The sequence below is a fragment of the Sturnira hondurensis genome, unplaced genomic scaffold, assembly GCF_014824575.4.
Source record: "Sturnira hondurensis isolate 20B ecotype Veracruz unplaced genomic scaffold, ASM1482457v3 Scaffold0021632, whole genome shotgun sequence".
NCBI classification, from domain to species: domain Eukaryota; kingdom Metazoa; phylum Chordata; class Mammalia; order Chiroptera; family Phyllostomidae; genus Sturnira; species Sturnira hondurensis.
In genome coordinates this window covers 4,686,699-4,710,545 of record NW_028094263.1, presented here as the reverse complement: position 1 = coordinate 4,710,545, position 23,847 = coordinate 4,686,699, and the positions used below count along the sequence as shown (strand labels likewise).

Sequence of the window (23,847 nt, the reverse complement as noted above, 5' to 3'; positions counted from 1 at the left end):
GCTCAGAAGCAGGCCCAGCCTTCATACCACCGGGAGGGCTGGGCTTTTTCTGGATAGCTACTTGTAGTTCAGTGGTCTCCTCTCATTGCCAAGGCAAGGCAAAGAAGTCACAGTCAACACTGCCTTTTCTGTCCGCCACCCTTTATCCATAGGGAAGAAATTACCCCATTATTGTGGGTGGGTGGCCTTAGGAATTTTTTTCTAGCAAGTATGATTTGGTTGGCAGACGTCTCTCAGATCAGAATCCCAACTCCCAGACCCCACTCCCACCCCCAGTGACCCCAAAGCCAGGAAGTTAGAAGATAGGCTTCTCATTCAAGCTTCCTAAAGATTCCTAGTTACTCCCTGAAGGAAAAGATGGTGTCTGTACGTTAGGAGGTACGCTGTGAGGGGTGGCACAAGGCTGCCCCCAGACATAGGCTGGTGCCTGGCTGTTTTATGAAATAAATTTGTAGATGGAGAAAGTGAGTGTGGGGCAGGGACCAGCACCCCCTTCCACAATACCCATTCTCCCCGAGTCCTTACTTCATCTTCTTTTAAAACTTTTATTAGTATTTACTTTATGCCGAATTTACCCCCAGGCCATAGGTTTTGTTTCTTCTGGAATCTTTTTCTTCTGTGCAACTTCTGGTTTAGGAACAGTCTGCTATTTTTCAGTACAAATTAACATGGCAGGGAGGGCTCCTGTGTGGGTTAGTCTGCTCACCAGCTCTGTAAACTCTACGCTGTGTCTCTGGAGCTTTGTTCGCCCGGATGTGCTCGATTGACTAGAGAGCCTACATCTAAACCCTCAATGTTCAGCGTTACTCTCTGCGTTTTTAAGCATGTGCAGCAAAACTCAGCTCTCTTCTTTGGGTCACCAGCCCTGTGTCCGGCCCCACTTTCTGACCTGAGCACGCCCACCAACGCCACCTTTGTATCAACGGAATGGGACACATTGCTTCTGTAAAGTGACATCTTTCAGATACGTGGAGACTTTTCGAATATTCATACCCTTGATGGCCTGGGCAGTTTCACGAGTGTTCTTATAAGTGAACACAAAGATATGAACCTCTTGATTTACATGATTTTGTGGGGTTTTCTGGGTCAAGTGCATAGCGAACCATTTTCAGAGGTCACCTCCGGTCACTTTAGGGAAGAGGAGCTTATTTCATCTTAAAAAAAAACATAAGTAAAAACAAAACAGAAAAAGCACTCTGTACAAGGACTAGACTTGGACACTACTGCTCCCTTCTTCCGGGGGGCAGAGCTAGGGCTCATACGGTCTCTGAATGGATTGTTTTCGTCCTAGACGCTCCCTTTGGGTCTCTTCCCCTCCTAGGCCCAGCTTCCCTGAGTCCTTCTGTGTCAGGGATCTGCAAAGAGAGCCAGACTGGGCTGCTCCCTCAGCACAGGAGGCTGTGGCATCCATTGGACCCTAGAGTCTGCTGGGGCAGGGCTCCGGATCAGTGAAGACTCCCCACTGCTGCCTCCTCTTCCAGCCAGGCCGGGTCCTTCTTAGCCACCTGGGAATTGGAATAGGAAGGAGGAAGGCTCCTGGCGTGGCGGGCTCCATTGGATGTGGTCCAAGGGCCCTTTCCCTATGTTGTCCCAACACAGGCCTGAAGTCAGGCCCTCCGCACTCCCCGTGGGTTCGGCAAGGCCCAAGCAAACTTGGCCTTTTGGCTCACACGGGCACGTTCAGGCCCAGGTACTCAGGGTTCTCTGCTGTAGGGGTCCCTTCAAAGGTGCCGGGTGGAGAGCCCCTCTCTGATGGGTCCTGGTCCCAGTAATAGAGGTTGTCGAAGGCAGGGCTGAAGGCTGGAGGAGGGTGGGGCTGTGGGGCAGCCCTGCTGCGTGGCGCCAAGTACTCGGGGTTCTCCACAGCACCCCCAAAGGTGAAAATGTCTTTGACAATCCCATTCTTCCCCGGGGAGAGAGTCTTAGGCCTTTCCAGAGTGGCACCTGCGGGTCGAGGAGGAGGCGGGGGGCCCTCTAGGGGTGAGGGGGCCTTCGGGCGAACCTCCGTCTGGTTCACGTACTCTGAAAGGGCAAGAGAAGGGGGCTCGTTAGGGAAAGAAACTCATGTGTCCCAGCGGCTACCTAGCACGCCCCCCACAGTGGGCCCTCAGCTCAGGCCTCAAATCCATACCTGGCTGGGGGCTGCAGGTCAGGGGGGCAACATAGCCATCAGTCTCAGGGGGCAGGGGTCCTGTGGGGTCCTCACTGTACCGCTGTAGAGGGCTGGAGTCAAGCACAGGAAGGCTCTGCACCCCCTTGGCCGCCCCCATTCCCAAGTCGCCGTCAAACACGTCAGAGCCTGCCCCTTCTGAGGGTGCCAGCGGAGACCTGGGGGGCTCCTCCTCGGAGGGCGCAAGCCCCAGCGTCAGCTCGCCGCCGCCACTCTGGAGGTGATAGAAAAAGTCGTGTTGGGAGTCGCTTGTGGATTTGAGATGGAGACTGAGGTGAAAGGCCCACAGGAGATAAATCAGAGGTCACCTCTGGGGTACAGCACAGTCACTGTGGGGGGAGGGGGGTGGCGTGGAAGGCAGTAGGAATAATCCTTCAGGAAAATGGGATCTCCATGAGATGTGGTGGTTGGGGTGGGGGCATGGGAGAAAGGGACCGCAGTCCACTGGGGTCGAGGGGCAACCACCCCCACCACGGGCTGACCACCGGCACCGACCCTGGTGGAGGAGCTGCGGTGCCTGCGGTGGGCTGTGCCCCCAGCACCCAGGGCAGGGTCCGGGCAGAAGAAGCCTTGCTGCGGCACGAGGTACTCCTCCGCGTCCACCAGGTCCCCCATGTCATCGTCCTCCAGCAGCGACCGGTAGAAGGTGCTGTCCAAGGGGCTGGCAGGGCCCAAGTCCTCATTCTGGGGAGGAGGGGACAGATCGTGGCAGCCCTCCCCAGCCCAGTGCTCAGGAAGGCTCGGGGAGGCTCAGGAAGGCTCGGGGAGGCTCAGGAAGGCTCGGGGAGGCTCAGGAAGAGATTCGATGAAAGAGCCCAGGGCTGGGCCTGGAGGCCTGGGACTCAGGAGTCAACCCCCTTCCCACCCTCTGCAGGCCAGTGCTTAGCCATAGGCTGAGATGTGGCAGGGAGGTCAGTACCTGGATGACCACAAAGCGCTGGGGGTCCCTTGCCATGCGGGAGAATTCAGCCACCAGCTCCCGGAACCTCGGTCGGCATTCAGAATCAATCATCCAACCTGGGGGCAGGAGAAAGCTCGATATCCCAGGGCCGCGGGCAGCCTGTGTGCTGCCCTGCCCCCTCCCCCTCCAAGCACCTCCAGTGACTAGAGTCCAAAGCCCTTGGGTGGTCGAGACCAGCTACCAGGAACTTTTGAGAACCTCTGAGAACCTCTGTGTTTGCCCTTTTTATTTTGCATATAAGTCTCTTGCTAGCCGGTCGTCTGGAGTTTCCCTGGACTGGTACCGTGAAAGGGAAGCCAGACTCTTTTGAGGTTCCTTTGAAAGCTACCAGGACCCCTGGGTGCACACACATTCTGCTTGGCCCCTCCCATGCCCCTTGTAGACCCCTACCCAGGACCATCCCCTGCAATCAGCCGGCACAGCTCCACCACGCACATTTGACCATGATCATGTAGACATCGATGGTGCAGATGGGGGGCTGGGGCAGCCGTTCCCCCTTCTCCAGCAGGTCGGGGATCTCCCGGGCTGGGATTCCATCGTAAGGTTTGGCCCCAAAAGTCATCAGCTCCCACACAGTCACACCTGGGGCAGAGTGGCAACAGAGGGAGTGTCAGCGTAGGAGGCCCGGGGACTCGCCAGGAGCCTGGTACCAAGGGGGGAGGAGGGGAGGGGTGCGTTTGCAGGAGCCACCTCTATCTAGCCTTTCCTGGGTCCCTGGGACGCAGACAGACCCCGGCAGACTGAGGCACTGCAGCCCCTCCCTTCGGTCCCAACATTGTAGCCAAGGTGTCTCCATCAATTCTCATCCTTTCACCAACATCCCCGCCATGGACAGGACCGTGGCTCCTTGCCTACCCTCCTTGCCTCAACCCTCCCCACCACGCACCATAGCTCCACACATCACTCTGGTGGGTGAACCGCCGGCGGAGAATGGACTCCAATGCCATCCACTTGATGGGCACCTGGGGGGGCAAAGGAAATATCTTGGAACTAGGGGTGTTGGGCGTGGCCCTTCTCAGGGTTCTCCCAGGGCCCAGACCCCGCTCCACCTTGCCGCACCCTGCTGCCCCCTCCAACCTTGCCCCCATCCGCGTGGTACTCCGTCTCGTCAATGTCCAGCAGCCGAGCCAGCCCAAAGTCCGTGATCTTGACGTGGTTAGGACTCTTGACCAGCACATTCCGGGCAGCCAGGTCCCTGTGCACGAGCCGCACCTCCTCCAAGTAGCTCATTCCCTGGAGTCGGAGGCACCCCGATTCACTGGGCTCTGGCCTCGCTGTCCTGGGAACCCTCCCCATCCTAGCTCTGCAGAGGGACTGGACACCCACGGAGCGCAGGCCCCTCGCTGCATACCTTGGCAATCTGCACACACCAGTTCAGCAGGTCCTGGGAGCCCAGGCGCCCGCGGTGTTCCCGGACGTGGTCCAGGAGGCAGCCGTAGGGCATGAGCTGTGTCACCAGCTGCACCGTGGAGGTCAAGCAGATGCCCAGGAGGCGTGACACATACGGGGAGCCCACACCAGCCATCACATATGCTTCCTGGGGGCAGAGGCACGCACTGAGAGGGTGTGAACGACCACCACAAGCCCACTTGCCACACGCCCCTCCCACGGGCCGAGCTGTGCGGGAGGACCCTCCACTGGATCTGACCCCACCCAGGGCAAACCGGCACTACGGCCCACGGGCCGGGGAGGTCAAGGGTTGAGGTGTGGGGATGGCACGAAGTGTCTCCTCAAATTCCAGGGAAAATAGAGCCCGGAGCCCAGACCTGTAACCGGGATGGGGGGTCCCTCCTGTATGCTCAGCCGGGCGGGGTGGAGGGGCTTACATCCAAGATTTCTTTGTTGGCTTTGGGAGATGTGTTTTCCCTCAACACTTTGATGGCGACTGGGATTTTCACGTTCTCCCCATCGGGGATCCAGATGCCCTGGGCAGGAAGAGGAGGGTGTGAGTAGGAACGCCCGCTAGATCCACCCGCGGCCTTCCAGAACGCCATCGCTTGTGTTCCCCACCTTTGGGCCCGACCGCACAGTTTAGCCGCAGCCTCACTAGTCAGCCCCGCCCCCCACTCCCTTTCGCCCAGTTCCAGCCTCTACGACTGCCCCCATCTCTGGGCTGCCTTCCACAACAGAACCCTGGGTCACACACCAAGGTATCCTCTGGGACCACCCGCCCTGACTTTGGCCCCGCCCCTGACCTTGTAGACGGTGCCAAAAGCTCCGGATCCAAGCACCTTCACCTTCCTCAGCTCTGTCTCTTTGAGGATCCGCATCTGAGCCTGGTTGGGCATAGCTCCGCTGGGTGTCAGCGGCTCCACCAGCTGGGGTGAGGGGGTGACCCTGCATCAGTGCCTCGGCGGGGCTGGGCCGCAGACCCCAGGCAGGCAGGGAGGCCCTCGGACCGCCTCACCTCCGTTTCCTGCAGCAGCCTCCGCATCGTGTACTTGCGGATCTTCTGCCGCCTTCTCCTGATCAGGATGCCGGTGATTGTCCCCACGAGCATGAACAGCAGAATGCCCACCACAGCAGCAATGATGGACGTCACAGGGCTGCAGACAGGAGCCAAGGTCAGGGATTGGGGCGCAGGCTTGGGCAGAAGGAGCCCCATGGAGGGGCACGAAGGTCACTGGTGTTTGGAAAGGGGATGTGGAAGGGCCGCCCACTGGCTTCTAGCCTCTCTTCTACGCTTTAAAGCACCTCCCGTGGCTCCCTACTGCCCCCAGGGTAGTCCCCTTGCTGGGCGTTCAGAGCTTTCTGCCCACATCTCCAAATCTTCTTTGCCATTACGCATGACTCCAACCCAGGATTCTCCAGCTTCCTGACCTAACTCACCAGGAAGTTTGCTCACCCGAGCCCCGCCCCCAGAGGCTCTGATTGTGGTGATGGGGTGGGGCCCAGGAATGTGCATCCACTGATCCTGAGGTTCTAGCCAAATTTGTCACCCACAGGTCATGATTTTCCACACTTCCCAACCATGGTGTACACCGCTACTTGTGTCTGGGCCCCCACTGCTCCACGGGATCACCTTTCAAGACTCATCCCGAACAGATGGCACCCCTGGGTGCTGGCCCCCTACAGCACTGTCCTCCTTGCCCCCCTCCCTTGCTTTGCCAAGGGCCGGCACATTGCAGACCTCTTAAAGAACCCTTGTTTCATGGACAAATGAATGATCGCCCAGGGCACACTCCCGTCCTTTTCTCCCCAGAATCCTTCCCAGTGCACCCCGCTGCCCAGAAACCAAGTCCGGCCCTGTGGTCCAGTGGGGAGAGGGCCTGTGCCCTCCAGGTCCAGCCCTGACCAGGACCTCTCTCTCTCCTCCCTCCTCCCTCCTCTGTGTGGACTTGACGGGGTACCACGCCAGAACCTTCAAGTAAACACATTCTAGATTTTTCCAGCCCTTCCCCAACAAAGCCACTTGGTTGCTTCCTCCCTAACACAAGAGACATACCTGCCCCTCTTTCAGCACCTGGCTGAAATGCCACCTCCTCCGTGAAGCCTCCCTGCTCCCCCCCCATTCCCTCCCATAGGGTTGCAGCTGCACTCTCTTCTCAGTCTGCCTCGAGTCCCAGGGTGTTGCCCGATGCCTGTGTCCCTTAGGAGGCATCCGGCTACCCAAGGGTGGGAAGGTCCTGGGTGTCTTTGCCATCTTGTCCGGCCCCCGACCCCGCAAGCATCCTGAGCAGGTCCTCCAGCCACTTGTTGAAGTGAATGGGAAGGAGCGACAGTGGGAGGGCCGGCAGGGAAGGGACAGGTGTTGTGTTGGGAGGGCCGCCTCCCAGCCGTGTCCGCCCAGGGGCCAGTGCGGGGGCTCAGGGGCAGTGTGGGGCATGTCCCGGGGGCCAAGCTGACCTGGCTCTCTGCTCCGCGGGGCAGCCCTTGTCATCCAGGTCCACACAGCTGCGGGAGAGAGTGCCGTCAGCACGGCTGGGAGCCGCTTCCCGGGCCACTCCAGCCTCACAGCGCCCCAGAGGCGGGTGTGGCTGCGTCACAGTCCCCATTTGAGACAAAAGCAGAAACTGGGCTCAAGGTTACCAGTGATCTATCACCCCACAAGGGGGCCCCCTTCTAGTCTGTGACCCCACTCCCCCTGCTCCCCCTGCACCTCCCTGTGGGGGCACCCAGAGGAGCACCAAATCCAAAAGCCCAGCTATCCCCTCTGTGAATGAAGGGCAGTGAACTGGCACCGCTTCTGCAGAGGACAGCTGGCAGTACCCAGGAAATGTCAGTGACCCAGCCGTCCCCCCACAGACGGGCCCTAAAAATGCCCACACTAGGGGTCATGTACAAGATGGACATGGAGCTCAAGTACCATACACTGCAACAACAAAAAAAAAGAGAGAGAGAGAGAGAGAGAAAGAAAAAGGAAAAGAAACAAGCTCGACCACTACCCCGGAAACAGAGACAGGGCTGACCACCACCACATCCACGCTGCAGCGCGGGCAGTGCAGAGCACGGGCCAGGGGTCCGCAGCCCCCAGAGTGTGGGGGGCGGGGACAAAGTACAGAACAGGAGCCCAAGAGTGATCCCATTTACAATAAAAAATGCACACACACTAAAATAAAGCTGATTGTATGTGAGCTGAATTATATGAAATTGCTGTTTCTTGACCAATTTTGACCTAGAGAAACAGCAATCTTACATGACTCGGCCTAATATAAATGTAATGCATTTATGTGACTGTGTTGAGAAAAGTCTAGAAAGATGCGCAGACCAGAGTGAATCTGGTGGTTCTCCCCAAGGAGGACGTGGGGGGATGAAGGGCACATTTGCTTTGTAATGGTTACACTTTCATGTTGCTGAAAATGTTTATCACAAGGATGTATTCATGTATTTCATGTGTAACTAAGGGCAACTCTGTGAGAGAAAAAAAGAATAGCATAGCTTGCCATGTTAAGGCATAAAGAAATGTTGCAAGATTCTGTTAAGTGAAGAAAAAAGACATTTGCAAACAATATGTATGGTGTATGATTACATGTTGGTAAAAAAGTTAGAATACAGACAGAAACTGGAGAATAATATATATTAACATATATATTACATGTTAGAATGCACAGGTAAAAACTATAGAGTATAATGTGTTACGATAATATACACATGCAAGCGTGTGCACAGATAAAAATGAGAGGAAAAATATTACAAGTTATTAACAGTAGGGGCAGAACTGCTGGTGACATTAATTTCTATTTTATGTTTTAATACGCATTTTTTTAGCATGTCGCACTGTGATTGCAAAAGAAAGATGAAAAATTAAGGCATGGGGTAAGCAAAGGGAGAGGGGTCCCCCTTCCATGGTGCTGCTGAGCGCCTTCTACGGAGGCTCCCGGAGCACAGCCCTCCTCCTCGCAGGGAAGGCCCTCAGACTCACGAGTGGGTGCAGTTGATGGGGCACGGCTGGCACGTGCCCTCCTCATCGGGGAACTTCCAGATGGGCATGAAGGAGAGGTCAGGTTTCACTCCACTGGGGCAGCGGGCCACACAGAAGGGAGGGTCTTTGTAGTGGGCACAGGCCACACACTGGTCAGCCTCCTGGTGGGGGAGGGTCCGTGAGGGGCCGGCGGTAGGGTCAGGCCTCCGGGTCCCCTTTGGGCTTCTCCCTGCTCCGAGACAGCCTAGACCCACTGTTTCTACTGCCGCTGCTCTTCGCTCGGGCCCACCCTCCCGCCCCCTCAGCCCTGCTGCACAGCTCGGACCCTGGGCTGGGGGCTTCGGCGACAAACCGGAAGCCTAGGAAAGGGGCTCATCACTGAAGGCACGACAGCAGGTGATGATGGCACGGGACACGTGGCAAGCCCTTCCCTGCTCAGACACGGTGCCAGACCAACCCTATTCTACTATAATCTTTACTGTGACCTAATGAGGCAGGCATGCTATTCATTTTACAAATGAGGCTGGAAGTAGGAGCTGCGTTTGAATCCAAGCGGTCTGATGCTGAAGCCCACAAGTCTAACCACCTTGGCACAGCCACAGCCACCAGCACAGGCCTCCCAGAGACCTCTGTGTGGTTTGGAGGGTCTCAGGGTCCACAACACAACTCACAGTCCCCAGCAGCGGGGCCTTCTTCCACCCTCCTGCTGCCCGGGTCTGAGTGCAGGGCTCCCTGCACAGGTGTCCCACCAGAGACACTCAGCCAGGTCACTGGCAATCCGCCCCAACCCACCGTTGCTTCCCTGCACCCCAGCTCTGAGCCCACCAGCACCTCACCGATCCTGAACAGGTCACTGAGCCATTCTGGGGCTGACACTCAGGGTGGCACGGCAGACAGTACCTGCCCTTCACATACTCGCGGGGGAGCCTGAGAGAAGGGATGGCCGGTGAGGGAGTCGGGAAGGAGACCCCGTGCACCCCCCGGCCGCCCCCTGCTCCGCCCCGCATACCCCTGCTGGACTCGGCACTCCTCCACGCACTCCTGGCCCCGCAGGAACTGGCTGCAGTTGACACACTGTGTGGGCCCTGGCCCCCAGCAGTGGCCCTGGGCGCAGAGATGGTAGCAGGCCAGACCATCAGCCACTGAGGTGAGGAAGAAGGGCTCAGAGGGGATTCTTAAGGGAAGCTCAGGTCCAAGGGAACCAGGGGGAGAGGCTGGGCGGTGGCTCTGGGTTGGAGGGGTGGGCGAAGGGCCTGGGCAATGCAGGGAGAGAAAAGGGTTCTGAGGTTCCAGGAACAGAGAGGAAAGGGGAGGGATGCCAAGGCAGTGAGAAAGGACTCAGCTAGAAGCCATGCCAAGAGGTCAGGCCAGCCAGAGCTGTGTCAACAATGGCACACCAGACAGGCAGCGGGCAGCCCTGGGCTCCTCGTCTTACCACACTCGTCCTGTGGCCGGTTAGCACTGTGGAGCAGGGCCTGGTGTGGGTTCCGAAAGAGCTGGTCCCACGGCACCGTGTGTACGAAGCAGAGGTGGGCATTGTGGTGGATGAGGGCCAGCCCGCTGCCCAGCTCCCGCAGCGAGCGCAGCCCCAGCCATTCAATGCCCAGCCTTTGCAGGGTCAGCGAGTAGGCACCACTGTGGGAGCAGGTGGACAGCATATTACTGACCCTTGCCCGGTCAGCCAAGCTGCTGCTCTCACCTTCCCCGTCCCCGGCACGCAAACTCCCACAGGAAGGCTGTGGCAGGAGCCCCCGGGGAACAGGAGGACCCACCATGACCCACGCTTCTCCCAGTGTCCCCCCCTGACTCAGGTCAGGCACCCCACTCTGGGTGCTCACTCATGCAGAACTCGTCCCCGGATGACTCGCAGGTTCTGGAAGACACTGAGGTCACGCAGGGTGTCTGGCCACGCTGAGATGTACAGGTAACCTGCAGGCACAGAGGGGGGGCTAGGGTATGGGGGCAGAGTGAGGACTCCCAGCCCCTTCAGAGCGGGATGGGGAGGCACAGCCCACCTGTGATCTCCTCCAGGGTCTCAAACACTCTGAGCTGCTCCGGCTGGAGGGGGGCGGTATTGGAGGCGGGGTCCCTAGAAGAAGGATGAATTGAGAAGTCAGCACGGCCAGGAAGTGGGTGAGCTCGACCCCCAGGGCTGGCCCTGCCTCCCTCCCCACCCTCTTCTCTATCAATAACTTCTCTTAAACCCATTGCTCAAGCCTGGCTGTTCCCATCCCAAGCTACAGAGCCCAGGCCCTGTTTTGGCAGGTCCATCGAAACAGTATTTATATATCCTCTCATCTAGGAATTCTACTTCTGGGAGTGTGGCCTAGAGGGACACTGGCCCCCAGGCACGTACAAGGCAGAACCGTTAGAAAGAGTGAAAACTGGAAACGACCCAAACACCCATCAGCACACAGGGGAGCTCTTGAATGGACCCCCGACCTCTGCAGACTATAGGCAAAAACCTAACATCTCAGAGTGCTTAGTACGCTGTTCTAAGAGCTCATGCATATGGGCTCATTCAACCTTCGTAACCACTTTATGAGGTTGGGACTACATTTGCCCCCATTTTAAACAAGGAAACTGAGGCACAGTAAGGTCACATGACCAGCCAGTGGGAGAGCCAGGTTTCAAACCCAGACCGCCTGGCCCCCAGGCCTGGGCCCCCCGCTGCTACCTGCTGCTGCCCCACAGCTGTTGAAAGAACAAGGCCAGACCGTCACGACCACCTCCCCAAATCAAGAGGCCGGCGACACTCACAACAGGCTCCCGTTTCCGTAAACCAACCTCCCCGGCAGAACTACTGTGTTCCTCTGTGCGTGTCTGCGCGTGTGTAGGTAGTCTGGGAGAAGACGCCCCTGTTAACAGGGGCCTCCTCCAGAAAGGGGGATAAAGGCTGAGTGCTGAGAGGAATTTCCTCCTTTCTTTTGAAATTGAACTCACATCCAATATGTCGCGCCGATTTTTACTATGCAGTTGGATGAGCTTTGGCAAAGGCACTCGCTCATGGATGCTTCTGCCACCGCAGTGGATATACAGAACATTGCCATCACCCCAGAAGTGTCCCCTGTGTCACTCTCCAGTCCTCCCGCCGAGGGCGACCACCGTTCCAAACGCTGTCACCAGGGTGGGTTTTGCTGCTCTGCAGCCTCGCACACAGGGCATCCCCCAGTGGGGGCCCGTCGGCCTGTTTCGCTCAACCTGTTCCGCTCAACCTGTTCTCGAGGCTCATGGTGTGCGCATCAGTGCCTCTTCTGATGCTGAGAATGTCACTGTACAGGTCGACCACCATCTACCCTTTCATTCCTCTCTCAATATACATTTGTGTTATGTCCAGTGTGGGACCATTACCAATGAAGCTACTAGTATAAACTCAAGGAGAATGCAACTTCATCTGGATGGCTTGACCTCCACACAAGCGCTTGCTCACAGCTAACATGTCACCTACATGAACAACAGCCCTCCCAGAAGTCCCTGGTCCCTCTGGTCTCCCGTCTTCCCCGCCCGGAGGCTGTGACTTCTGGGTGGTCAGGAATCAGTGACGCCCTGGTGCTGCCTCAGACCCTCGTGTCCTCACCCCTCAAAGCTCTCTGGCAGAAACGCCAGGCTCCCAAAGACCTTCTTGCAGCCGGCAAACTCCTGGATGTTGGCGCTGGTGACCGCCCGCACCTCTCGCAGGTGTTCCACGCCCAGACCGTAGCACACTGTGGGGAGGGGCGGGGGTGGGGGCAGGGAGTGAAGGGCCGTGTCGGCCCCACGCCAAGCACTGATCAGCCCTTCCACAGAGCACCGGGGACTCACACTCCTAGGTCCTGTCCATAGTCCCTTCCTAGGGCCACACACCCCTCCCCCACACTGGCAAGATAACGAGGAGCTTGTGGGGCTGATCTGGGGGTGCAGACAGTGGGAGACAAGGACTGAGTCCCAGGGGCCTCTGAGGAAGAGTGGGGCGGGGGCGAGGCCAGGCTGGGTGCGCAGAGGGACTGGAACGGCAGCCTGGCTGGGGGATTGGTGGCAGTGGGTACCTCGAGCACAGGGCTTGCTGCATTTCTCACACCGCTGCGTTCCGTCCTCAGCTGTCACCTCTTGGTTGTTCACAGGACAGACCAGGGTGCAGGATCCCACGTCCGTGGACAGGTAGTTGTCTGAGGAGACCAGGATTGTGTCCACGGGCCCCGGCCCCCCACACCCCACCGTGAGCAGGGTCGCCGTGCCGGGGCAGCACACAGTAAGAGTGACATCAGCCAGCACCGCAACGCCCCTGCTCCAGGTCTGCACGTTCAACCTTCATTCACTCCACACAACGAACCCACACAATAGAAGACACCTTGCAATTCCCATTGTGCCAACGGGGGAACCAAAGCACAGTTTCATGTAAACCAGCCAAGGTCATTGCTGCTAGTGAGCAGAAGAGCCAGGCTGTGAGCTCGTTCAAACTTGATAACTGATGAGGTTGGGACTGATTGTACCCCTTTTAGACACAAGGGAACTGAGACACAGAGGGGTCACATGACCAGTAGTGGGGGAGCCGGGTTTCAAACCCGGGTGGTGTGGCTCCCGAGCCCGAGCTTTAACCCCGCAGCTGCCACCTGCTCCACGGCTGTTGAGAGAAGGAGGCAGCTTGACCGGAACCGCCATGACAGGCTCTCCACAGCAAGGGGCAGCCGACACTCTCAATAGGCTCCCATTTCCATAAACCAACCACCCCAGCAAAATGCCGAAAACCGTGTTTCTCCCTGGCACTCACAGGGACAGGTGGTCACACAGCTGGCACCGAAGGTGTAACGGCCCTCAGGGTTGGGCATGGACTCAAAGGTGTCCGTGTTGTAGGTGACCAGGGCTGGGCAGTGCAGCTCACAGATGCCACTATGGTTGAAGTGGAGGCAGGCCTGGGGGGACAGGCAGTTGGGGGTTACAGGGCTGTTTTCTCCTGATGCGCCAGGGGTGATGGGGTAGTTCTGGGCGGGATGCCCCCTCCCTTGCTCCCCAAAGGGTGGGCCCAGCGAGCACACACCAGGCAGTCAGAGTGTTTGGGGCCCGTGCAGCCGGCAGCACACTGCTCGTGGCAGCAGTCAGTGGCCCTCGGGCCCTTACAGCGGGCACAGCCACTGGCGCACACAGTCCGGGTCACTGTTGGGCAAAGGGCAGGGTGAGGGCTGGATGGTGCCTGGGCACCGGGCCTCCCCCAGCATCACCCTCTGGGGGAGACTCCCTGGGGAATGCACTGGGGCCTGGAACCCGCCCCTCCCACGTCACTTTTATTCCACCCAGCCCGGGCCCCAGGCCCTGTGCCTCCCGTAGACTCACAGCTCTGACAGTCCCTGGAGCTTTCTCCCCAGCAGTATTCACAGGCTGGAGAGCAGGGTGGGCCTGGGGAAAGAACAGAGAGACGGAGTTCAGGAGGCAGACTGCACAGTGAGGGGGGTACCCAGGCAAGTAAGGGGAGCTCCAGAAACAGACGCAATCAAAAAACAAGGGGACCCGGCTGGTGTGGCTCCGTGGATTGGGTGCAGACCTGGGAACCAAACAGTCAAATTGGTTCAGTTCCCAATCAGGCCGGTTGCAGGCCAGGTCCCCAGGAGGGGGCGCACGAGAGGCAACCACACACTGATGTTTTTCTCCTCCCCTTCTGGCGGGGGTCTGAGGAAGAAGAGGCTGCAGGCAGGGAAGAGCGTGGCTTACAGGCCCGGGAGTGGTTGGTGTCCATCACCGTGAGGGCCAGCTGGTTGTTCTTGTGGAAGATGTCCGTCCACAAAACCGTGTCCTGGTGGCAGAGCTGGGGGTTCCGCTGGATCACAACCCCTCCCTTCAGGATCTCTGTGGGATGGGCAGCAGAGGCTTTCTCCCCTATCTGTCGGCTTCTGCACCCCCACCGCCTTCTTAAAACACACCCTGGGGCCCCAGAAAAGGCACCTTAGCAGCTCTTAGCTCTACCGACATCACCTCCACCCCGTGCACATACATGAACCGGGAGGAGCAGCTTGTCCCTGTCGGGGCCCAGAGGCCCGGGTCGCCCTCTCCTGCCCTCCCGCCTCTACCCTGGAACTCCGCTTGTTGGTCAAAAGACAGATTCTGCGGTGTGAAACCCAGCCTCAGCGCCACCTAGCTGTGGGACCTTCAGCAAGTCACTGACCCCTGTGAACCTGTTACCTCGTCTGTGAAACAAGAACAACGTCCCTGCTTCCCCTGCCAGATTACAGCGTGACCTAAACAGAACCACGCACACGAAGCCCCAGGCACACAGGGTCCAGGACACCACCAGCGCCAGGGCCACCACGTGCAGGCACACAGTTGTTCGCTGTGTGTGTGCGCTCAGCTGCGAGGTGGGCAAACCCCCCCCCCACATCCTAACTATTCCACTCTGTGGGCTGGAACAAGCTGTGACTCCCTGGGAAGAAGGGAAATCTTCTTAAAATCTTCACAAGGGCACCTCCACTAGTGCCACCTGCATCCAACCAGAAGGGATGCGGTTCGGATCCGTGCGAAGCCTGGCCCTGGTCCGCTCTCAGTAACCAGGTTTCGAAGATAATGATGACCACCTGTGAGGCTTCGCAGCTGCAGCTCCCGCAGCCCCCCTGGGGCAGCCCCTGCAACAGGGGTGGCGCTGTCCGGCAGGTCTCCATTGTCCAGCACGGCCAGGGCATAGTTGTCCTCAAAGAGCTGGGTGCCCCGTATGATCCGCAGCCTCTGCAGCGGGAGTTGCCTCACGTGGTTGTGAGCGATGAGCACGTAGCCCTGCACCTCCTGGATATCCTGGGGGCACACAGGGTGGGGTGGGGCTGAAGAGGCCTGGGCCCTGGGCCACTGCCACCTCCAAGGCTTCCTCGGGGTTACCCACTCCTTGAGGATCCTGGGCAAGGCCCCCATGCACTCGGCAGCCCTGCTTTCTTCCTGTGTGAAATGGAATTCAAGGCCCCTCCCCCACCAGATTCCTGCATGATCAAGGAAGATAATGGCGGGGAGCACTCCATAAACTGTGAGCAAATAGCCCACCTTCTCTCTGCACCTGTGAGTTTCTCCATCTGTAACAGGATGAGATGACATCTGAGCATTAGGTGCACGACCCCACTCCAGGGCACCATGGAAAGAGCCCTGCAGGCTGATGTCCACTCTCTCAGGGCCCTTTCACACACATTTCCCATTTTAGCTTCAAAATGGGCCTCCCCAGGGAAGTCAAAGCATGCCTATTTCTCCCAAAATGCAGATAAGGAAACCCAGGCCCAGAGAAGCCGAGGTGCCAGGCCACATTCACACGGTGTGTCGCAGCAGAACTGGCTCTGGAACCCACATTTCCCGCCAGGCCTTTCGCGACTCCGGGTGGGAGAGGGACAGTGGCTGAGAGGTTGGACAGGGGAAAGTGGTCGAGCTGGCAAGACAGCAAAAATTTAGCAACAGAGCAGATGAATTTCACCTAGAGAGGTCCACAGCCAGCCACACTAGAGAGGGAATCACCAGGTCTTGCACTGGGACAGGTAGGGGTTAGACAGCAGAGAGGCATTCTGGTTGAGGACCCACAAGAGTAGACACAGGCTTCTTCTACCACCCACCTATCAGCCCAGCCAGGGGCAGGGACTGGCTGGGATGGGGTGCCCACGGATCTCACCTGGAGGAAGTGGAGGCTAGCATTGGCAGGCAGGTAGGTGAGCTCCAGGTTACCCTGCACCACCTGACAGCCCTGGTAGAGGTGGCGGAGCATGTCCAGGTGGGTCTCGGGACTGGCCGGGAGGCGCAGCTTCATGTCTGTGCCGGTGCACACTGGCAGGAGGGAGGAGGCAGGTCAGGGGCGTCTCCAACCTGGCTGCCTCCTCCACACTCGCTCCCCAGAGTCAGGCTGTCTTGGACAGCCAGGGCCCCCTCCCCCATGTCCCATGCACCTGCAGAAGGTGCAACGGCAAAAGAAGGTTTGTGAGTTTGGGAAGAGGAGGGAGATCAGGGGAGAGGCTCCTTCCGACTCGGCCCACCCTGAGCATCCAGCGGGGGCCTTGGGGTGCCAGCCCTAGGGAGCTTGCCCACTCAGTTCAGGGGGTTGGCCTGCAAAGAAAGCCTCTCTTTGTCCTGAAGCCACGACTCAGGGCCAACTGGTAAAAAATCCCCCAAGAGAGGTGATGACGAATCATGAACCCTCTGGATATCCCCTCGCCCTCTCCCAAGCAAACAAACTTGGGGTATTCTCCCCACCCCATTCCAATACCACCCACATGCCAACCTCCCAGCAAGAAACATCCATCTCACAATGCCACCCAGGATGTGGGGAAGGAGGGTCAGCTAGAGTCATAGCGGGGGCATGGAGACCACCAGAGGCCTGGCCACTGCAGGGACCTCCGGAATTCCCCCAGGCACAGACACAAAGCATCAGACCCCAGTTACGGGCATCTGGGTCAGGGCTGCAGATCCCGGGCCGGACTGACGCCTCCTCCAAAGGCTCCTACTCTGGCACCTCACCCCTGCCACCTCCTCAGGGCAAGACTCCAGAAGCAGCTGGCAGAATCTGTGCCACGAAACTCCTGCCACAAGAGCACTGCGTCAACCCTGTATACCTGCCCACAGCCAACTATCAGCCAAGGAACCCCAAGGTGCACAGCTCCCGGGGCCCACCTGGACCCCGGTGGGTGCTCCTGAGACCACGAGTACCCACGAGGTCCAGAAATATAGGAAGGGTAAACTACCCCTGGTGAGGGGCTCTGGGGGCAGCAACTGGCACAATGCCGGCCAGCAGGGGGGAGATTAAAGTGTCCAGTTGAACTTGTTTTTCTGCTCCAGTGAGAAGATGAATCACCTGGTGCGTCTTGCCCAGGAGGGTGTGCCAGGGGGGAGGTGGGCGGAGGGCACCCCCAGGTACACAGGCACACAGGTGCCTGAGCTGCCCGGAACGCCTGCTGCCCCCCCCTTCCCGCTCCACCTCCCACAGACTACTCGCAGATTCAGGGAGCTGACCTCCTGCTCTCTCAGCAGCTTGGACTGGAGGCCAGATCCTGAGGGGCCGGGTGATAAAAGCTCCCCCCTCATAGCTGGGGAAAAGCCTGTGGAGCCAGCCCCGCCAGAGTTGTGTCCTGGAGTTCCTAGCGACACACGCAGTGGGTCTGTGTCCCCACCAGTCTGGATAGATAGGGGAGGAAGCAAACAGGGAGGAAGGGGAGGGCCCAGAAATAGAAGCAAGGGTCCGTTCCTCCCCCCACTACCCCAGACTCCCAAAAGAAACAGGAGCTGGGGGTGGCAGGCCAGGCCCAAAATAACGTCCACCCGCTGCCAGGACCTCCCCCTCCGCAGCTTCAGCTGCTTTGTAGGCACAGCTGTCTCCAGGCCCAGACCCCAAGGCCCTGGCCCAAGCCCGGGAAAGGGACCAGCGAGACGGAGCTGGGGCAGGGGCTGTTTCCACCCACTGCGGCCCTGTGGGCTTCTAAGGGACACCAGCTGCGGCAGCCAGGCAATAGGAAAACAACAACAATGGAACACTGGGGCAGCTGAATTAACTGAAGGCCTACTGTGTGCTCAGCAGGCACTCTGGGAGCCACATCCTGCAGAGGCTGCGGCTGAGACCTCTATTTTGCAAAAAAGGGAACTGAGGCTGACAGGGGTTAGTCTCCCCAGGTGACTAAGCCTGTGAGGAACAGGATTTGAACTCAAGTCTGTCTGACTTTAGATTCCACATTTCTTCCACTGGGCCTAACTGCACGCACAGACTCACCCCACCCCCCACACAAACGTAAACACACACCAACTCTACCGATGCCACAGAACAACATCACAGGCGCTGCTCAGGCGGGCAGGGTGGGACAGGGCAGGAGGAGCAGCAAGAGTGGTAGTCCCGCCCCACTAGTGAATTTGTTTGTGGCCCATTTGAGTTTGATTAAGACTTTTTAAGTGTTTGCAACAGGTGGTAAAATTGGTGCCCGGAGACCCAGTCCCCAGGAGCAGGAGGCTTGGGTGTTAATCCCCAAACCAACAAGACAGGAAGCCAAGAAGGCCTTCTTGAGGCCTCCCTTACCTCCCCCTCCCTCCCCTTCACCTTATACCTCCTCCTACCTCCCATCTCCTCCCCAGTCCCTGCCTTTGGTCCCCATATCTGCCCTGCCCCCATTGGTTTTCTTGGGGTGGGGGTCAGTAGGAGGTCTTGTTCTATGCAGGAGAGCAAGCTCTGTGTTTCCAGGACACCTGTTCCTCCTTAGGAGCCGCAGTTAGGGCAGGGCACCCGGTGAGCACCGGGTGTTTGCTGGATGGGTGGGTGGAAGGACGGGTGAATGAATGAGGTCCAATCAAGAGCCTCCGGCCCTGACTGCTATGGCTCAGTGGACTAAGCACCAGCCTGGGAACTGAAAGGTTGCCAGTTCGATTCCCAGTCAGGGCACACACACACTTGGGTTTCAGCCATGTTGTGAATTGGGGGTGTGTGAGAGGCAAACAGTCAATGTTTCTTTCCCTCTCTTTCTCCTCGCCCCCTCTCTAAAAATAAATAAATAAATTATTAAAAATAAAAATAAAAAAGAGTCTCCACACCAAAAGGAACCAGCTGAGATCACAGGGTCCATCCCACTGCCGAGAGATTGGTCACAGTCCCTCCCTCAGGTCCCTCCAACTTGGGGTGCTCTCAACGGGGTTCTCTCACCCCCACGAGCCTCCAGGCCCAGCAGCTGCTTCTCTCGCTCACCAGCACGAAAACCCACACTTCTTTTGGTTTCCATGGACACTACCTGCAACCCCAAAGCTCGCCCACCCCCCACATACCTGGGGTTATCAGGCAGATGGGGGCCTGGGCTCAGAGTCATCAGAGCAGAACGCAGCTGGGCCACTCACTCTGTGACCTTCAGCAAGTCCTGAACCTCCAGGGTGGGGGCCAAATCAGATTCATCTTTATGCACAGCAGTGCCTGTGACCTACTAGGCACTCGGTGAATATTCACTGACCTGAACTTGGCTATAGGAGAAAATAATAAAACAATAACAACTCTTCCTTTCTGCCGAGAAGTTAAATGAGATAATGAATCAAAACGCAGTCTGTAAACATGACTAGGCTCTGTAAACAGAGCTCGGGAAACACAAACACTGGCTATGACTCTCCTCCCTGGGAAGGAGCCCGCCCCTCCCCCTACTTCCACTCTCTCCCCAGGGGTAGACAGGAAAGATGGCCTAGCAAAAGATGGAGGTGTCACCCCAGAGGGGCTTCCCACAGGCAGAAGGCAGGGATCTCTTTCTAGATCATTCCAACAGCCAGGGGCAGGCATAACTACCTGCGCCCTACATCAGCTTCCCCAGCCCCATCCCTACACTGGTCCCTCTTGCTTCTAATCCAGCTGTGTCCTTCCCCACATCCCTGCAGGCCCCATGGCCTCCACTCCACACCTCCCTTCAGTCCCCTGCCATTCCGGGAGGCCCCAAAGAAGGCAGACACGAGGTGGACAGGGAGAAATAACTCCAAAGCCAAGAGGGGACCTGGGTGTGTCCATTTCAGTCCCACTTCCTATAGCCCAGATGAGGAAGGTCACTCATTCACCTGAATAAGAGAGTTAGTACCTTTACCCCAGTCTGGCTACCCGGCTGCCCCTGAGGCTTTGCTGGACCCATTTCTGTTAAATAGATTAAGACTGATCAACTCTCAGTAGCTCCTCATTGGAGTCCCCAAAAAAATGCCCTGACTACTCCTGGGTGGCTGGGAAGCCTTCACTTCATTTCTTTGAACTTCAGTTGCCCCCTCCGTGCAGCCATTTCGCAGGATTGTTGTACAGGTTACATGAAACTGCCCATGGATAAGAACTGGCATATGGGAAGCAGGCTGCACATTTTTTAAAAGTTAAGGCGAGAGAAGTTTGCACAGCGGGAGTACAGGTAATTCCCAACCAAGAGAAAAGAAAAAGGGCTTTCTGTCTGGAATGCAACATGCTTTCTCTTTTTGCAATGGATCCTGTCTTCCCAAGGGTTTTCTTGGGAATATTAATATGAGGTTACTTCCCCTAAGTGCACTAAAAAGAAAGGAAGAGAGTGTCGAGAATTAAACACGAGCTCTGTGAGACAAAAAGGACCCGTTGGCTGCACTTTCAACCTGGACCTCTAACAGAGGGTCTCAGCAAAATCCTGGGGCTTCTCCCACCTCCCCTGTCCCCCACCTTCCTACCCCAGCACTCAGTCCTGCGATGTAATGTCATGGGGTGACTGGAGGCAGCTGGGCAGTGTGCTGACATTTTACCCATTCCCTGCACGACACGCCCGCATTTCTCTGCACCCAGCAGTGCAGGTTGAGAAACGAGGAAGACGGGGAAACTGACCCCTCAGCCCCCAGCACAGCAGCACCCAGCCCCTCCCCACCTGCTCAACTCTCAGGCCCAGGTGTGGAGGACAGCAGCTGGGCCCAGCCTAGCCTCACCCTTCTCAGCACAAGGTCAGAGGCAAAGATGCCAGCCTGGGAAACAGGGAGGGAGAGGATAAGCTCAAAGGACAGGAGCCTCCTTCCCAGATAGAAGGCAGGCTCGCAGCCACCTCCCCCTGTTTACAGGCGAGCTGGCCCGACACCTTGAGGGAGTTCCTTCAGAGGGCAGAGTTCAGCTGAGTCCCCAAGTCAGCAAAGAGAGACTGCTTAGCAACACAAAGCCCAGACGCACAGATAGACACACAGACCACACAGTTCACAAGCACCCAGGCAGACAGGCCCCTCTCCGCCCAGCAACGCGGTGACAGAGGGGCCCTCTGGCACCAGACCAGATGACAGCACCCCTTCTCCAGACTCCGGGACCTACGGAGACCACCCGCCTCCCCCAAAACGCTCTCTCCGTACCCTCCCCACCACCTGGGGGGGGGGCGGTGACTCCCACTATTCCAGGCAGATTAACGGTGGTTTCAAGTGTGCGGTTGGGGGTCGCACCGCCTGGGGTCCGATTTGGATACACCGCTTACTTGCTGCTACTTAACTGACCTCTTCAAGCCCAGGTTTTCACCCGGGGCCTCGGAACACGGGTGGGACTCCTCTCACAGGGTGGTTATGAGGGTTAAAGGGGGCACGCATGCAAACACCATGTGCAGCGCCTGGCACGGGGTACATTTCCAGGTTTGGTCGTTGNCAGACAGGCCCCTCTCCGCCCAGCAACTCGGTGACAGAGGGGCCCTCTGACACCAGACCAGATGACAGCACCCCTTCTCCAGACTCCGGGACCTACGGAGACCACCCGCCTCCCCCAAAACGCTCTCTCCGTACCCTCCCCACCACCTGGGGGGGGGGCGGTGACTCCCACTATTCCAGGCAGATTAACGGTGGTTTCAAGTGTGCGGTTGGGGGTCGCACCGCCTGGGGTCCGATTTGGATACACCGCTTACTTGCTGCTACTTAACTGACCTCTTCAAGCCCAGGTTTTCACCCGGGGCCTCGGAACACGGGTGGGACTCCTCTCACAGGGTGGTTCTGAGGGTTAAAGGGGGCACGCATGCAAACACCATGTGCAGCGCCTGGCACGGGGTACATTTCCAGGTTTGGTCGTTGTGTTGTCGCGGACAGACAGACGGACGATGGGGCAGCACGCTGTCCTCCCCTTTCACTCTTCCCCGCACACAGGGTGCGGGAAAAGCCAGGACAGCCCAGCCCTCTGCGTACAGATCAGGGCATGCGTTCCCTGATCCTTCACCCCCCACCCCAGCCCGCAACTGCACCCGGAGCCCCTCCCGCAGAACCCTCCCACTTCGGGCCCCCGACCGGGAAGCCCACCGCGCCGCCCATGCTCTCCCCGAGCCACAAAGCACGCCGCCCCCAGTGGGCCCTCCAGAAACTTGTTCAAAACAAACGCCCCCCCCGCCCCACTCCCGCAGCCCAGACTCCGGCGGGAGGCGGCCCCGCGGTCCGACTGGTCACCCTCGCCTCCCGGCTCTGGCTGGGCAGGTGGCTTCCCCCCACCCCCTGCACACCCGATCTTGCCCGAAGCAGGAGTAACTGAACCCAAACGGCCGGGCAGGGGCGGGAGCGGGAGGGGGGAGGCCAGAGCTGGAGGGACCCCCAAGGAATCCAGCCCAGGCCAGTCCGGAGGCGGAGGCTGCCAACTGGAAAGGCCTCGGGAAGCTCGAGGGGGCTCAGGAGGGGGGACCCGCGCGCGCGCCGCGCAGGGAGCCCTTGGAGAGAAACTTTCTCTGCAGTTTCGGAGAACCCCTTTGACAAGTCCCCGCGGCCGCCGCGGAGCCCGGAAAGCGCCGGTCCCTTGAATGGGACGCCGAGAGGCGCTGGGGTGCCGCTGCCCAGCCCCCGCCCCGCCTTCCCCGGCCCCCTCCCCGCCGGCTCCGAGCGCCCGGACCGCCCGAAACTTCGGGCCGGGAAGCCCGCGCGGCCCCCCGCACCCCGCCGGCCCGGGGGGTTCGGCGGGGGTCCCCGGCTGCGGGGGCGCGTCGCGGGTCCCCGCCCTCCCCGCCCCAGGATCACCTTGGGTGTCTGCGGCTCCGGGGGGCAGGAGGGCGAGGAGGAGCCCCCAGCGGTACCAGGCCGCCAGCTCCATTGTCCTCACTGCGGCTCCGGCCCCATGGCTCCGGCGGGACCAGGCTGGAGGGGCGGCGGGCCGAGGGGGCGAGCGCGGGGCGCCGGAGGGGCTGCCCGCGAAGGGGCGGGCGGCGCCTCGGGGGCTCCTGCGGGCGCTGCGTGCGGCGGAGGGAGCTCAGCTCCACAACTTCTCTCCTGCACTTCCTCGAGGCAGGCCGCCTCCTCCTCCGCCGCCGCCTCCTCCCGTGACTGGGAGCCGGCGCGCTCGCGGCTCGCCCCCCACCCCCACCCCCTCCAACCGCATTCCAGCGAGTCCCTGGGAGTGGCAGGCCCGGCCTCACTTTCTCCCTCGCTCCGCGCAGGCCTGGGGTGCGTCCCGCCCCGCGCGCGCCCGCCCGGGGTGCCCGCCGCCGCTTCCACCGGTCTCCGCGCCCAGCACCGAAGAGTGGGGCAGGCGGGGGCGCCCCCTCCCCCGGGGGGCCGCGGGGAGGGGGCGGGGAGGGGGGCAAATGCCAACTTCGTTCAAGTCGCAGGTTTTATCGTAAACGTTCCTGAAGAGTTGGCGTCCTACTCCATCAAATGCCAATTGGTTTTAACATCAAATAATGGCTTTCCCACCCCATCCTCAAGTAAAGGCAAGGAGGGCCGTGCGTCGTGTTGAACTCGGAGCTTCCAGGACTCCCCGGCACGCCTTCCCGAATCGTTTAGGCGCCTGATCCATTGTGAAAAGGATGGTTTTAAGACAGTCTACAGGTCTGGGGAAAGAGGGTCAAATAGGCGGGGCCGCCAGTTTGAAGAACATCCCCCTTATTTGCGTACTACGGGGGCGCTCGGCGCCGGTTCATCCGAAGTTGCTCCCCTGTTCCTTGCCCTTTGCTCATCGGCCTGCTCAGTTCTACCTCCCGGCACAGCATT

At 59.0% G+C, this 23,847-nt stretch overlaps 1 protein-coding gene across 2 annotated transcripts; it reads right to left on the bottom strand.

The window, feature by feature from the left end:
• Positions 1–539: 539 nt before the first annotated feature.
• On the bottom strand, positions 540–23,274 carry ERBB2 (erb-b2 receptor tyrosine kinase 2). 2 transcript variants are annotated; one of them, XM_037033586.1, is made up of 27 exons: positions 22,879–23,274; positions 16,097–16,248; positions 15,033–15,246; positions 14,176–14,310; positions 13,801–13,863; positions 13,508–13,623; positions 13,241–13,382; positions 12,519–12,638; positions 12,071–12,197; positions 10,509–10,582; positions 10,332–10,422; positions 9,929–10,128; positions 9,503–9,635; positions 9,330–9,420; positions 8,494–8,654; positions 6,978–7,025; positions 5,539–5,677; positions 5,327–5,449; positions 4,958–5,056; positions 4,483–4,668; positions 4,209–4,364; positions 4,018–4,093; positions 3,567–3,713; positions 3,090–3,187; positions 2,666–2,854; positions 2,132–2,384; positions 540–2,022 (listed from the first exon to the last, which is right to left on the bottom strand). In XM_037033586.1, exons 1-27 carry the CDS (start codon positions 22,949–22,951, stop codon positions 1,667–1,669), a joined length of 3,762 nt encoding a protein of 1,253 aa, XP_036889481.1. In that variant the 5' UTR covers positions 22,952–23,274; the 3' UTR covers positions 540–1,666. The 2 variants fall into 2 exon arrangements, with proteins under 2 accessions (XP_036889481.1, XP_036889482.1); XM_037033587.1 differs by lacking the exon at positions 22,879–23,274 and adding an exon at positions 16,796–16,976.
• Between the last annotated feature and the right edge of the window lie 573 nt (positions 23,275–23,847).

Coding starts and splice junctions, on each gene's coding strand:
- ERBB2 (XM_037033586.1), bottom strand. CDS start 22,951: ATGGAGCTGGCGGCCTGGTACCGCTGGGGGCTCCTCCTCGCCCTCCTG. Junction 14,311..15,032: donor GCAGCTGCGAAGCCTCACAG/GTGGTCATCATT, acceptor CCCATCCCACAG/AGATCCTGAAGGGAGGGGTT. Junction 13,864..14,175: donor CACCAACCACTCCCGGGCCT/GTAAGCCACGCT, acceptor TTCTTTCCCCAG/GCCCACCCTGCTCTCCAGCC.